The 15,219-nt window shown below is 36.6% G+C and overlaps 2 protein-coding genes across 8 annotated transcripts; one reads left to right on the top strand and one right to left on the bottom strand.

Annotated features, from left to right (window-relative positions):
* Window positions 1-930: 930 nt before the first annotated feature.
* LOC132302422 (short-chain dehydrogenase reductase ATA1-like) lies at window positions 931-12,723 on the bottom strand. Of its 7 annotated transcripts, none has more exons than XM_059799275.1 (6): window positions 12,416-12,723; window positions 12,036-12,082; window positions 5,975-6,131; window positions 3,560-5,884; window positions 1,908-3,301; window positions 931-1,797 (listed from the first exon to the last, which is right to left on the bottom strand). In XM_059799275.1, the coding sequence occupies exons 5-6, from the start codon at window positions 1,964-1,966 to the stop codon at window positions 1,257-1,259; spliced, it is 600 nt and encodes a 199-aa protein (XP_059655258.1). In that variant the 5' UTR covers window positions 1,967-3,301; window positions 3,560-5,884; window positions 5,975-6,131; window positions 12,036-12,082; window positions 12,416-12,723; the 3' UTR covers window positions 931-1,256. The 7 variants fall into 7 exon arrangements, with proteins under 7 accessions (XP_059655258.1, XP_059655256.1, XP_059655259.1 ...); XM_059799273.1 differs by having other exon boundaries at window positions 3,880-5,884; XM_059799276.1 differs by having other exon boundaries at window positions 1,908-5,884; window positions 12,036-12,132.
* Window positions 7,080-7,896, top strand: LOC132304584 (uncharacterized). The gene is made up of 2 exons (XM_059802337.1): window positions 7,080-7,301; window positions 7,483-7,896. Exons 1-2 carry the CDS (start codon window positions 7,080-7,082, stop codon window positions 7,894-7,896), a joined length of 636 nt encoding a protein of 211 aa, XP_059658320.1.
* Window positions 12,724-15,219: the final 2,496 nt, after the last annotated feature.

Raw genomic sequence — 15,219 nt, 5'->3', positions numbered from 1 at the left:
AAACTGAATTGGTTACTTCGTGTTGCCAAGTGTCCCTGAATTTTTTTCCTTCCAAAAAGAACAAGAATTTTCTCTATTGTAAATTTTCTATTTTAATAAATTTACCTTTACCTTTCACACCCAAAAAAAAAAAAAAAAAAAAAACATTCTGGAAGCTTCACCCCAATTTTTTTTCCTTTCTCCTTTTCTCCTTTTCTCCTTTTCCTTTAACAGACATCCTTGCATATGAAATGTAGCATTGACATTAACAGATATCCTTGCATATAATATGCCTATATGGGTTTTGATATTGGTAATAGGTTTTGAGCTTTTGATTCACGACTCAGGACTATTTATATAAACTAATTGGTTACTTGTGTTGCCAAGTGTCCCTGAATTTTTTACCTTCCGAAAAAAACCTAATTTTCTCTCTTTCACTGGAACCGTGAAAGAACATTATTGTAAATTTTCTATTTTAATAAATTTACCTTTACCTTTGACAACCACCCAAAAAAAAAAAAAAAAACAACATTCTGAAAGCTTCACCTCAATTTTTTTTTTTTTTATTTCTTCGTATTATATTCTCAAAATTTATATTTCCTTATTTGTATCTCGTTGAAGTTTGATTGCTATGATCAATATTTATTCCACTAACTATAGAAGATGTTGCTTAACATCAACACATTGAGAAATTATCATGCATGGAAGGAAATCGGTCAACCCTTGTTAATCAGTAATCAATTATGGAATGAAAACATCATTAATGGAGTCATTATTGAAATATTCTTTTAAATATTTCTCCTACTAGTAAATTACGAATATAACTTTCTATAAAGATGTTTTTATTTTTTTGGGTGTATGTTAAGGGTAATGGTCTTACTCTCTGTGTCTTAATAATGTAGAAAATAGAAATAACACAAAGAAAATTAGCAAGAGACCCTGGCTTTTCAAAATCTATTTTTTCCCTTTTCCTTCTCGATTTTTATTAAAACCCCAAAGGGTTGAATATTGAAATTGCTCCCACGGAGATTAACACTCAACTAAAAATATTCCATCTTTCCAAACTCACTTCCTTCTAAACCATCATTTTCTAATTTTGCACACAACTTAATTTGAAAATCAAGTTGGTAAAGATTGTGATGTTAATAACAGAGAAAATGTGGTAATTAACCATTTTATGAATGTCTGCAAACTGCGTGTTCTTAACATAAGATCTTAACATAGTACGTACTTAAGTAGTATTAGGTAATTATGTTATTCTTGATTAATTTGCAGATTTATTGGCCTTGGTAGATGAAACTCATATGAGTGGCAGCCGAAGTATAGCCCCCATCAACAACAAGGTTGTGTGCTGTTATGAATCCAGCTTCATCACTGGCTAGAAACAGAACAGCTTGCGCAACATCTTCCAGTCTTCCGCTCCTCCCACGCAGCAGACTCGCACTTTCACCCACTATGCGACTCACTTCTTCAGTGCTCACATCCCTCTTTCCAAGGAACCTCCGTAGGGCCTTCATGTGGTCCCTGTTGAGATTGGTTATGCTACGTGATTCATGACCTGAAATGCCAGCATTGTTGAACATGATGTCTAGATGGCCTTTCCATGTTACTGCAAGCTCCACGGCTGATTCTACATCAGATTCCTTGGCCACATCGCGGTGTATGTGGCGGCCTCCAATAGAATCAGCAAGAGTGGCTCCCAGATCATCCAGTATATCTGCGAAGACGACATGAGCCCCATTTTCCACGAATAGTTTTGCTGTGGCTGCTCCAATCCCTCGTGCACCACCAGTTACGACTGCAACTTTCCCCAACAACCTAAGTATATAGCAAAATAATTAAGTCTGATTTGGAGGGTGTACACGAGTTATATTTATTTATACTTGATTTCTGATAGATGCGTGAGCCCGATCGGTAGGATGACTAACCTTTTTGCATATAACATCTGTGCATTCATGTTGTGCATACCATCACCATTTAGCTCCATGTCATCGGGTCCCAAGTTAAGAATGTTAGCAGGTAAACGGCCTTATATATAAACATGGAGTTCAATACCATAATGAAGGAGAGAGAATGTGAAAAAGAAAAAAAGTATTAATTCACACCTTTCTCATTTCCCTCATCTTAACTACTTTCAAACTGTGAGCTTGCTAGTTATCTACTAGGTGAATGAATATATATATTAGAACAAGGATTTCAGTTTTAATAGCATTTTTTTTTTTCTTTCCTAAATTATAGGTGGAGATTAGATTGCCAATGATATCATTGGCAATCTAATTCTCAACAAACATTGCCTTCTCCACCTATAATTTATATCATTGGCAATCTAATTCTCAACAAACATTGCCTTCTCCACCGATATCATTGGCAATCTAATTCTCAACAAACATTGCCTTCTCCACCTATAATTTAGAAAGAAAAAAAAAGTGCTATTAAAACTGAAATCCTTGTTCTAAAACACTAGCTGAGGGCTTCCAAGCACTCGGATATATATATATTATGAACTCACAAACCAATTCTAGCGAGCTCAATTTTCTGTGGTTGTCACGAGCCCAAATCAGGCCAACAAATGAAAAAGGTCAAAACGATAAGTAAACTCATAAAGAGAAGCTACAAAACTACAAATCAATTGGCAATTTGGGATCTAGTGAACGGGCAAAATCAGTTGCAACCCAAAAGGCAAATCTGGCAGAAGCAGACACATGGGAAATTACAATCATGCAATTGCACCTCCGTTATCTTCCAGCACCATTTATGATCACATCCTCATTTAAAGATCAACAAGGTTTCAGGGAAACCCATAGAAGCCGAAAAGCACAGCTCCATCCCCTTCTGAAAATAGCAACAGATGGTATTTGATTTTGAGTCCTCTTCTATGCAAAGAGAACAATCTATGACCTTAGAACCATCATTTAATCTTCCTTTCACTCCCTGCTTTCATATTGGAAACCAATGCCTTAATGCAGAGTCGTGGCTTAGTGCTAACAAGGTTGTGCGGAAGAACTGAGATGGCAACCACTAACGACCCAATGGGTACCCCAGAGATAGATAAAGGTTATATCACTAACCTTTATGATCAGTACATGCTACAATACGATGAGAAAGAAAAAGGTTATATCACTATGTCGTAGCTTGGGTCCTTTGTACCTCTGGAGATTTCAGGTCCACCACCGAATCTGATACAGCATCTTTAACGGCTGCAGCTACAATGCCGAAGCATTTGTTGCTCTCTAACAAAGTGAATGCATCAGAATCTCCTGAAGTATTTTTTTAAATCTTCACCTGTCTCTTCAATTCCTCTTCTGTTATACCCAACTGCAAACTACAATGTTATACAAAAATGTTATTCTAGTGTAGCCAAAATATCACCACCACTAAACTAAACTCTTATCACCTGTAAAAGAAAAAAAAAAGATAGTACTGATTGTTGTTGTTTGCAACCCATATAAAAATTGTGGCAGCATGTGTAACAACAAACTTCAGCAAACATTTGGACTAATTCCATAAAATAGTAATCGTTAATATGAGTCACCTATCTGGAAAAAAATAAATAAAAAGGAAAAAAGAAAAATGAAATTACATGAGAAAATAACTCGTGCTTGCTTAAACGATCTTTCAGTACATGTACAGGTTGTTTCTATTTTCCACAATACCCTCTTTATCCCTATAATTAACAGCAAGTATAGACATGGCAACAGAAAATGTGTTAACTATCTTATCATGGTGATAATAGGAGTAATATCCATTAAACCCAGACATGTGAAAATGCACCATAAGCCACAGATTTCACCAATCCCTGTATGCTAACTTACCACATTCTCTCTCTTCAACCATTTTTACACATGCATCTGTATATATAAATGATGAACTGTCTGCAGTGACAACAAAATCAACTCATACCTTTATAGGCCGTGCAAGTTGGTTTTCTTTATTATTCACAAACTGAAGAACAAGGTTTGACACCACTGGACGAAGTTCCTTCTCATTTAAACAGCAAGTAGCTTGGACAGGGAATATGCGATGACACCAACCGCACCAAAGAAATGCCATTCACTAGAAATTCAGTAAGATCAGCTAAAGACAGCTATATTCACCACAAACTCAACCACAAAATTCAATTTCATAAATAGAAAAAGTTAAATTGTAATATGCCAGATCCCTTATCTTGATATGTGACAGGAGTTGTAGTAGAACATAAGGTGTGTAAGGGTCTGAAATGGATGTGACAGGAGTTGTAGTAGAACATAAGGTGTGTAAGGGTCTGAAATGGAAGCAGGTAATGAAATATAAAGGGGAGTTAGATCAAGATAATATGACAACTAATCGTTGGGCATTAAGTCTGCCAAATCTGTGTTTTCTATAGGGCACTAACACTTCACAAAACTAAAAAGGAAAGGTAAAATCATTACAAACTTGAAGATGGAGATATCCTTTTTTGACAAAAAAAAAAAAAGTGTGTCCTACGCAGTAAAGGATACCTATGAACTTACAAGCAATAATACTACACGTATTTGAGGAATGTATCAGGGCACAGCGGGAAAGGTAAAAAGAAGAGGAAAACGCAAGGGAAAAGGTTTGGTGGGAAGAGCACTTTGAATGCCTTGATAAACAATTAAGGGACGTTCATGGTGGCTGTCATAAACTATATGAAATAAATACGCTGCTCCTTTTTACACTATAGTAATTTCATGGTTATTCAGAAAAGACTTTCAGATTGTAGTTGATATGAGAATATAAAAAACCAATAAATATGACATTCACATTAGCCTTCCAATATAAAAGGAAAAAAAACAAAAAAAAAAATATTAGGCGAGGGATTGAGGATTAGTAATAAGTTTTATGCCTAGACCACTTGTGAAAGAGAGATGATAGTGAAAATGAGATATATAAACACACACATATATATATAGAGAGAGAGAGAGAGAGATCTTTTGATCCCCCCCCCGCCCCCTTTTTTTTTTTGAATGCTTTTAAAAAAGAGGAATATGATCGCCAGAGGGAATCCAAATGCAAAGGCTTGTTCATCAAAATAAGGAGACACAAAAAGAAGGTTAATATCGTGGACAAGGTTTCATGTACAGAATTTTGTATCTTTAAAAAGCCAAGCTTTCACCACTCACTAATCAATGATAAAAGAGAAGCAACTCAAAAGAAGTTGAAATAGCAAAGCACTAAATCATTTGATCTGAAAGAAAAAGACCTACTGGCAGAAGAGCTATGAAGCATTGATGTGGCAGGAATGCATCGAATCAACAAGGGAGAAATCTTCAATTCATGTAGAAAAATTAATCCAGGTAGTTTGCTGATCTAGTGATTTCTCCTGCCTAGATTGGCCAACTAAAAAGTAACTTCTGAGTTTAGATGGTAGCAAAAAAACAAAAATATTTTTGAATGGGGTATGCTCATGCAGTCGTGCTCATAGTTTAGATAGAAGCCAGAACAATGCAAATCTCCACTTCATGGACAGCAAGTAGCACTACTGTTGCAACATAGACATGTACGACTTACTTAAAGCAAGGACAAACAAATATGAGATAAAGGACAAAGCATTTTGCTTCATAATAAATATTCTTGCATATCTCAAAAATGTAGTTTTGGAATACCTTGATTTAGAAGATCATTCACACATAAGAATACTATAATGAAAAAGAATGCAGGGAGAACAAAGTATATTAAAGAAATGGAGGCAAGTGAACAACTTAGAGTGGAAAACTCAAAATTCCAGATTCCAGAGAATGAATAATATTTGACAAAATATCAACAACATCAGTAGAATAATTCATAGGGAAGGTAAAAAAAACCAATCCGCGCTTTGTCAGCTTAACAAGTGAGAGAATAGGATTTCTTTCCACATTTGTATCTGATTTTGCAGAGGACAAACAAGAACCTGCAGAAGCTTTACCTGCTACAGGAAGGGTAAATCACTCATTTCTAAGAAAATTTTGAATCTGAAGCCTTAACTAAAAATCAACAGAACTGCAACACGATTTATTACCAGTGTCTCCGGAGTTAGGAGCAACACTTTCACTTTCTACACCAATAGTGAATTCTCCATCTATTTCCCCCTTGCATATCTTCCTTCTCTTAGCAGCAACGTTTGCATCAGAGACTTCCAGACCTTCAGAGCTGCCACTATTAAAGAACCCAATAAACTGCACAAAGTCACAGAAGACCATTGACCATAAGCATTTATATCAAGAAAACATTCACTAAAGCAAGATCCTTAATTCAACTCGCAAAAACAAAATGCAAATGTGGTAGCAAATTAAAACCATTGTTAGTAAAGAAAAACAGTATAACAACCAACTTCCATTCTTCCATACAATCATTCAACCTTCCTGTAAATGTGTTGAGAATTTAAGACAAAACAATCAATGCCCAATTTCTTCAAATAGTAGAAAACCCAAGGATCAGAAAGGCAGGCAGGTGATTACTGGATAACTTCAATTTACTGTTCCAAACTGGCAGATATAACATTTAAAGACAGCAAAGAAATTAAATTTGCAATGTTTCCATTATACAAGATTATACCACTTGAACAGACTTGCTACCATAATTCATCCAACGGAAAACTGGTGGAAAACTGGTGTTAGTACAGAGGTGTACAAAGAGGAACATGTTACTGTCTTTGCCATGTAAGAAACTTGCTATCATATACATAACTGGTCCTTAGCACTGATAAAGGAAAGGGACCTGTTACTGTCTTTGTCTTGTAATAAATTTGTTGTCATATACTAATCAAACTTGTACAACAAGAAGCGAATTTTTAATAATTGGTTCTATGCATTAAAGGAGAATAGATAACTAAAAAGATAGCAAAGATGAATAGGGTACAGTGTAAATTAGGTATGAAGTTTTGTTGGTGTGTTGAACTAAGGAGGATCGGGTGGTATAGCTCTGTTTTGGTATGGTGATCATCTTTGTCAGGTTATTGATCAATGTGATTATCAGGTTACTGTATAGTTTTACAGCTGGGATTGGACAGTGGGTGCTTACTGTTCTTTATGCAAGTGCTGAGGACCATGTTAGAGCTTCTCAGTGGGAGTTAAAACAAAGGAAAGCAACGTGGGAAGGGTAATGGATTGTTTTGGGAGATTTCAATGATCTGTTATGGCGAAACTGAAAAGAAAGGGGGATTGGCCAAGCCTTGCTGGGTTTTGAGGAACTTTAAGAGTCTCATTGATGATTGCCAATTATCGGACATTGGGTTTGACGGTTACCCTTTCACATGGTGTAATCAACATGATGGCGAGGCTAATGTGCAGGAACGTCTGGACAGAGCTCTGGCAACCGAGACTGGCGCTCTGCTTTTCCCTCTGCGCGTCTATCTCATCTTACAGTGGTCGGGTCCGATCACTCTGCTATTTTGTTAAATTTTTATCCTTCTTTTTCAAAGAAAGCAAGGCAATTTCATTTTGATGCACGGTGGGTGGAGGAAGAGAAGTGTGAAGATATTGTCCAGCAAGTTTGGCGATCTCAAGTTAGTGGTTCAACGATGTACAGGTGGTCAGAAAAGTTAAAAGGTTGCAAGAAAGAATTGATAATTTGGGCTCGGTCTCAGCAGCAAAATGCGAGCAAGAATACTTGGAAGCTGAAAGTAATGTTCAACGTCTCAAAGAGTCATCATCTGATTATAATCCTGACCAAATTCGAGAAATACAGAAGCAGCTTCACACACTACGGAGGGAGGAAGAGATATATTGGTATCAAAAGTCCAGAGTGCAGTGGCTGAGGCATGGGGACAAAAATTCTAAATTTTTCCATGCTTCAACCATTAGAAGGAGGAGAAACCATATTTCAAGTATTGAAAATCCTACTGGGCAGTGGAATCAGTGGATTGAAGAGGAGCATGCAATTCAAGCTACATTCTTGTACCACTTTTTGTTTCAGTCTCAATCTCCATCTGGTATTGAGTAGTTTTTATGCAATGTTCCCCAAAGAGTTCCTCCAGAGATGAACCAAAGTTTGATCTGCCCACCAACTGAAGAAGAAATCAAAGCAGCAGTTTTTTATACGTACCCAGGAATACACCGGGACCGGACGGTATGACTCCTCTCTTTTATAAAAAATTCTGGTATGTAATTAAAGATGATATTGGTGGTGCGGTTACGAGTTTTATGCATTTTGGACTTAAGTTAAATAGTATGAATCATACTAACTTGGTGATGATCCCTAAAGTAGATGTTCCTACTCAAGTGTCTCAGTATCATCCAATCTCATTATGTAATGCCTCTTATCGAATTATTGCAAAGGTGCTCGTAAATCGTTTAAAACCTTTTTTGTTTAATATTGTGCGTGGATCCTGAGCGCTTTTATTTCAGGGCGTCAGATTAAGGATAATATTCATACAACTCATGCAATTCTTCATTATTTGAAGAACAAAAGGAAAGGCCTATGATCATGTTGAATGGGCTTTTATGATTGCCATGAGTTGGGTTTTCAGCCCCACTGGATAAAGTTATTGGTTGCTTGTTTTTCATCTGTTTCTTATTCAGTGGTCGTCAACGGAACTCCTGTAGGTTTTTTCAAACCTTCTAGGCCTCTCCTTACTTATTCATTCTATGTGCAGAAGCCCTCTCTTTGTCATTGCAAGTGGCTGAGCAAAATAAAATTATCTCCGGTATAAAAATTTGTCATAATGCTCCAACTATCTCTCATCTATTATTTGTTGACGATTCTATAATTTTTTGCCAAGCCTCTTCTACTGAAATCGGGTTAATGAGCAACACGCTTCAAAGATATAATGTGCATCTGGCCAACAAATTAATTTCTCTCAAGTCCTCTTTATCTTTTTTGTGAAATACCTTTCATACGATAGAAAGAGGAACTGTTGCCAGCTATTTGGAATTCAAGAAGGCGGCATGAGAGATAGGTACCTGGGTATGCAGCTTTGATTGGCGATCGAAGTGGGATGTATTTCAGTTTGTTTTACAACACAAGACCTCCCGCTTGGCATCTTGGAAATCATCCATTCTCTCTGAAGCAGGAAGGGGAGTCGTCCTTAAAGATATGAATGTGCATCTGGCCAACAAATTAATTTCTCTTAAGTCCTCTTTATCTTTTTTGTGAAATACCTTTCATACGATAGAAAGAGGAACTGTTGCCAGCTATTTGGAATTCAAGAAGGCGGCATGAGAGATAGGTACCTGGGTATGCAGCTTTGATTGGCGATCGAAGTGGGATGTATATCAGTTTGTTTTACAACACAAGACCTCCCGCTTGGCATCTTGGAAATCATCCATTCTCTCTGAAGCAGGAAGGGGAGTCGTCCTTAAAGATGTTCTCAGTGTTTTGCCTACCTACATGATGTCTTGTTTTATATTGCCAATAAAGTTAATCATGTCCATAACAAAAATTATTCGTAGATTCTGGTGGGGATCAAAGGATGAGGAGGGCCGAATTAAATAGGGTGGATGGGAGCAATTGTGTTCTGGCAAGGCAAAGGGTGGTCTGGGATTTAGAAGTCTTGAGAACTATAATGACGCATGACTGGCCAAGCATGGCTGGAACTTTCAGGTTATTAATCAAGGTTTAGCCTTCCGTTTATTTAAAACCAAATATTTTCATAACTGTTCTTTCTTGGAGTCTAAGCTGGGATCTAACCCATCCTGGGCCTGGCAGAGCATTATATCCACGCAATATCTTGTGGAGGCAGATTAACACTGGCTGGATGGGAATAGAGAATCAGTTCATTTCTGGAAAGATATATGGGTGCCAGACCTTCCTTTTAAGCTCCAATACCACCCTCTTCTGACTATCCTCAAAAAAGTGGTGGATTTTTTTGATTCACAAAAGAAAGAGTGGAATAGAGAGTTGATGCTGTGGTGGATGATATTTGTAAATATCACTTTAGCAAAACAAATACGCATGACAAGATCATTTGGGAGCCAGATCCTCATGGGATTTTCACAGTAAAATCAGTGTACCATTTGGCACATAATTTAGCGAAGCGAAAGGAGAAGCATTTCCCTGCTTGTTCCAGTGCCATGGTTGATTCATCTAAGTTTTGGCAAAGCATTTAGAAATGCAAAGCTAAAGGTAAAATCAAAATTTTTCCTTGGAGGTGTTCTAACAGCTTTGCCTGTTAAAGTGAATCTCCATTGGTGTGGACTGTTGCAAGAGGCAGTTTGCCCCCGATGCGGGTTGGAAGTTAAATTGGTTGAGCACCTTTTGTTCAATCTGGAAAATGTCGCCCCTCCTATTGGATTTTGCAAAAGCTTGTTCGCATTCCTTCATGGAATGGTGGACTAGCTTCGTTGGGTGTTGGTCGAAGGTGGATATGAGTCAGGATGCAATGGGTTTGGCGGCTTCAAGCTGTTGGTATATATGGAAGAGTTGAAATTCCCTAGTGTTTAAAGATGATATGTGGGATGAGTGCAAGGTGCTAAATCTGGCCATTAGCAGTTTTTGGGAATTTTACGATCTTTATCTTGGAGGCCCTCCAGTATATGGTGGTAGACAATATTTAGGCGTGCAACAGTTTAATCCTGCCTCTTTTCCTTCTTCTGGCTGGTGTCCTCCTGGGGTGGGAGAGATTATATGTAATGTTGATGCAACTTTCCATGCATCTTTACAAGTAGCGGGTGGAGGTGCTATCTTTCGCAATTCTTCAGGTACCATTTTGAAGATTATGGTATTTGGGCAATTTCCAGCTAAGGATGCAACATCAGCTGAAGCTGTTTGCCTTAGAAAGGCTTTGGAGTGGGTTGCTCAAGCAAATCTAGATCACGTGTGGTTCGAATCGGACTCTTTGATTGTATGCAATGCAATCTTGAATGAGATGCTTGGTACTGGAGAAGAAAATTAAAATATGAACCGAAAATACAAAATTAAGTACATTGGCTCATCATTTATTTATTTTTTTTTTTTTGGGGGGGGGGGCCATTCTAATGCATCAATCATCATGGAACTGCTTTGCATTTTGGAAGCCCAAGCCCTAGAAAGAGAAAGAAATCCTGGAAATTGGTCAGTTATCAAGGTGGAACCCATTTGAGACTATTACATAGTCAAGTCTTTTATGCTCTTTAAGTCGGTTAGCTACTGGTTCAGTGTTATTTAAAATCTATCAATTTTTCAGAATCATGTTACTTTGATCAGTTTTAAATTCGCAGTATATTGGCTTAAAGTAGTCTGTGTCAAATTACGGTATTAGATTCTTATTTGCAAATTTTTTTTTGATAAGTAAGATTCTTATTTGCAAAATTAGCAGGTTTATATTGGGTTTTGCTAATCAAAATATCTAATTTCTAAATAAATAGTCCAAGTCCTATTAAATTAGAATTACATAAGAACCTTCACACATCTATGTACTCTTTCAAATTAATGAGATCAGCTAAGCTAAATTTCAGTTTTTGAAGTTCTTTGGAGTAGTCTGGTGTTTTTCCAACCGTTTTGTGATGCCTATGGTATGCTTCTACTTTCCTTCCTCTTCTCTTCAGTTTTCTACACTACTGTGTCTTTAGAATCCTGCAACCAGATCCGTTTAAACAATTTCTAGCCCATGAGATTTTTTTTCCCTGGCAAGCACAACCTAGCCTACTTCATTTATTCAACACAACCATACAACCTAACACATTACAATCCCATGTAATTCACTATTATTTTTCAAAATATTTGTTCATGGTACCCAGAATGGCCCCCAAGCTTCCCTTTTCTTGTCTACATATAGGAGCAAAACCTCAACTGAGTCAACTCTCTCTTGTGCTGACTACAAATCCTAAAATCCATAACTTGGCCAATCAGCCACCATAAAAGGAAGGCAAAATAAGGAAAAGAAAAACAACTTACTACATTCATCCCTAAGATTTCATTTTTACTGCTGCTATTCAACTATTGGGAGTGTTCCTTAATGTCCTACATGGTTACTAGCGTATCATTGGAAACCAATGCCTAAGACCTCCATTCCAAGGAATTAAAGCCATCGTCCAAGGATGCATTTGTTTTTGTCTTTATGGTTCTTAAAATGTGCCTTTTGATCCATTCATTGCAAGGAAAACCACAAATCAGCTTTTAGAAATATAAAATAGCAACAGAAGAAGATTTAAAAAAAAAAAAACCTTTTCAAGGACGGACATGGCTTCTTTTGTGGCACTTTTCTCCCTCTCTGAAAGAATAGGAAAGTTTTCAAACTCTGCTTCCAGCTTGAACAAGTAACTAAAGATGTATGCATTAGGATTAATATAAAAGATCATTCTCTAGAGGGCACAATCCCCAGTTTTGAGTGCTGAAATATAGTATACTAGTATGCATAAGAATATTGTAAAAATGAGATTCATATTACAAGAATTAAAATGAAACAGTTCACAGAGACATAATTTTGAAGAAAAAAGACCTGATTTTAACGATGAAGCGAACTATGACAATGAAATAAAAAAGAAAATACAGTTTCTTTTGTGTGTGTATATAATTATAGAGATGTAGATTCTGAAATTCTCACTGATGGGGCAGGTGACGAGGAATCCAGAGTGAGAGTGATGGAGGAGTGAAGAGGGAGCGTTGTAATCGAAGCGAGGGATACTTATCACAGCTGAGTGCTGTTCCCAAGGTGCCATTCGCTCTCCTCCTCCTCTTCCCATAACCTTCACTTCTTCTTTTTTTTCACCAGCCATCACGTTACCTTTCTCTCTGTGTTTTGGACTCGAATACAACACCCCACTCTGTTAAACCCTAATTGGAACTTGGAAGAGAAAGAAAAGGTCTTGGGTCCGTATCACTTTTCAACAAAGCCCGAACTTTCAATAAAATATAGGGTAAATTTCTCAAAAGCCCCAAAACTATTAAAAAGTGATTCTAAAACCCAACCAGTTTTAAAAACCTCCAATAATATCCAATAACAACGTTATCATTTTACCTCAATTTTGTTAATGAACCGGTATGTGAAATGACTAAATTACCCTTATGATATTCTACTTTATTTAAAAAATAAAAAATCATATTTTACAAATTACAATATTATCCTTTTGGTTTAATCCAACAGTGTAATTAACAATTACAATTAATAATTAACTAACAACTAATTACAATCCGGCGAGAAATGACAGTTTATTCACCGTCGGAGATTTGAATTCTCCGGCAAGATTAAGGCGAAAAATATATATATTATTCCGCCTTAATCTTGCCGGAGAATTCAAATCTCCGACGGTGAATAAACTGTCATATCTCGCCGGATTGTAATTAGTTGTTAGTTAATTATATATAATATATATATTTTCCGCCTTAATCTTGCCGGAGAATTCAAATCTCCGACGGTGAATAAACTGTCATATCTCGCCGGATTGTAATTAGTTGTTAGTTAATTATTAATTGTAATTGTTAATTACACTGTTGGATTAAACCAAAAGGATAATATTGTAATTTGTAAAATATGATTTTTTATTTTTTAAATAAAGTAGAATATCATAAGGGTAATTTAGTTATATAATATATATATTTTCCGCCTTAATCTTGCCGGAGAATTCAAATCTCCGACGGTGAATAAACTGTCATATCTCGCCGGATTGTAATTAGTTGTTAGTTAATTATTAATTGTAATTGTTAATTACACTGTTGGATTAAACCAAAAGGATAATATTGTAATTTGTAAAATATGATTTTTTATTTTTTAAATAAAGTAGAATATCATAAGGGTAATTTAGTCATATCTTAGGTGACTTTTGTTGTTCCTTTCGTCAAAAATATCTCTCACACTAATAACGAGATTGAGTTTACCATATCTGTATTCGATCATTATTTGTTTAGAGATGAATGCTTCACACCTCCATCTGAGAATTTATTTATAGAGAAAAAAAGGCTGAGAAATTCTAAAACTTAGAATGGAATTCCCAAAATCCAACTCCTCAAAATGGAATGCTGGTGAGAAAATATATATATATTATATTAGAAAGGAAAGTACCATACGGTGTAGAATTTTCTCACCAGCATTCCATTTTGAGGAGTTGGATTTTGGGAATTCCATTCTAAGTTTTAGAATTTCTCAGCCTTTTTTCTCTATGAATAAATTCTCAGATGGAGATGTGAAGCATTCATCTCTAAACAAATAATGATCGAATACAGATATGGTAAACTCAATCTCGTTATCAGTGTGTGAGATATTTTTGACGAAAGGAACAACAAAAGTCACCTAAGATATGAAACAGAAATTAACATTATTTAACAGTGAGAAAGACTTAATTGCAATTCACTTCTGATCTTTTTAGTTAGAGAGAGAATAAAAGTGCAGTGAAATCTTGAAGGCCGCCGGGAAATCAAGAGCTACTGATGAACATGAATTTCAATAAAATGTTAACAATGAATGTGTGAAAATCCGGCGGTGTCTCCTGCGGGCAACTGGGTTTTCTGGTCTTGGGTATAACAATGTGTTAAAATCCGGTGGTGTTTTCCGATGAGGCGCACATAACGGCGAGGGCTTGTAGGAGGAGCTGATTAGGGATTTGAAAGCGGGAAAGAAAGGCCACTGGTTGGTGTAGTTGCCGTTCGATCTTGTACTTCTTCCTGAGAGAGAGATCATGTGACATGTTTAGGGGTAGGTAACCGAATCTGAGATTAAAATGGTGAGAAAAGGGGAGGGAAAAGAAATTAAAGGTTGGTGGGGGTAGAGGAGAGTTAGAAGGAGAGGGAGAGAGAGAGATGATGATACCACGTTGCAGCAAATCGATCAAAAATCTATCAAAAATGCTGATTCCAAGTTGCACCAAATCGATCTCAAGAGTTGGAATTCGATGGCAGCTAGGATTGATTACAAGAATGATCAGAGGGCATTGGAACGTGGTCTTAAGTTATTCAAGTTTCAAAATGAAAGCTATGCAGTGCCGCATTCAAATTACAATTACCTATCTGCAGAGCTCGTGGAAACCCTAGCAAATGAGGAACTTTTTGCTTTTATATGAGGCGCACGTGTTTCAGCTGCTACAGTAAAATGAACCAATATGCATTCTCCGCTATAGTGCGATGATGTGGGCTAAATAGAGTAAAATAGTGTTTCAGAATTTGGGCCATTTTTTTAGTATGTTTCAGTACTGTTTAAAACATAACAAGGCCACCCAAACATATTTTGGATTTGAAATTAGCTACTGTAGCGGGGCTGGAACAGAACAAAACAAGACAGACCACATACCAAACAGGCCCTAAAGGAAGTTAAACTCATTAGAAATCGGTTATGTAATACTCCATAGCTCTAAAACATCAATTTTGAATAATGCTTGTGAAGGGTGTGGATGTAGGGGTGGGCTCCCAAACCAAAAA

This window comes from Cornus florida, unplaced genomic scaffold (assembly GCF_030987335.1).
Source record: "Cornus florida cultivar Cherokee Brave unplaced genomic scaffold, ASM3098733v1 CherokeeBrave_3.0.0_Hap2_Chr04, whole genome shotgun sequence".
NCBI lineage: Eukaryota > Viridiplantae > Streptophyta > Magnoliopsida > Cornales > Cornaceae > Cornus > Cornus florida.
The sequence above is the reverse complement of the archived record's forward strand: the minus strand, read 5'-3'. Positions and strand labels throughout refer to the sequence as shown.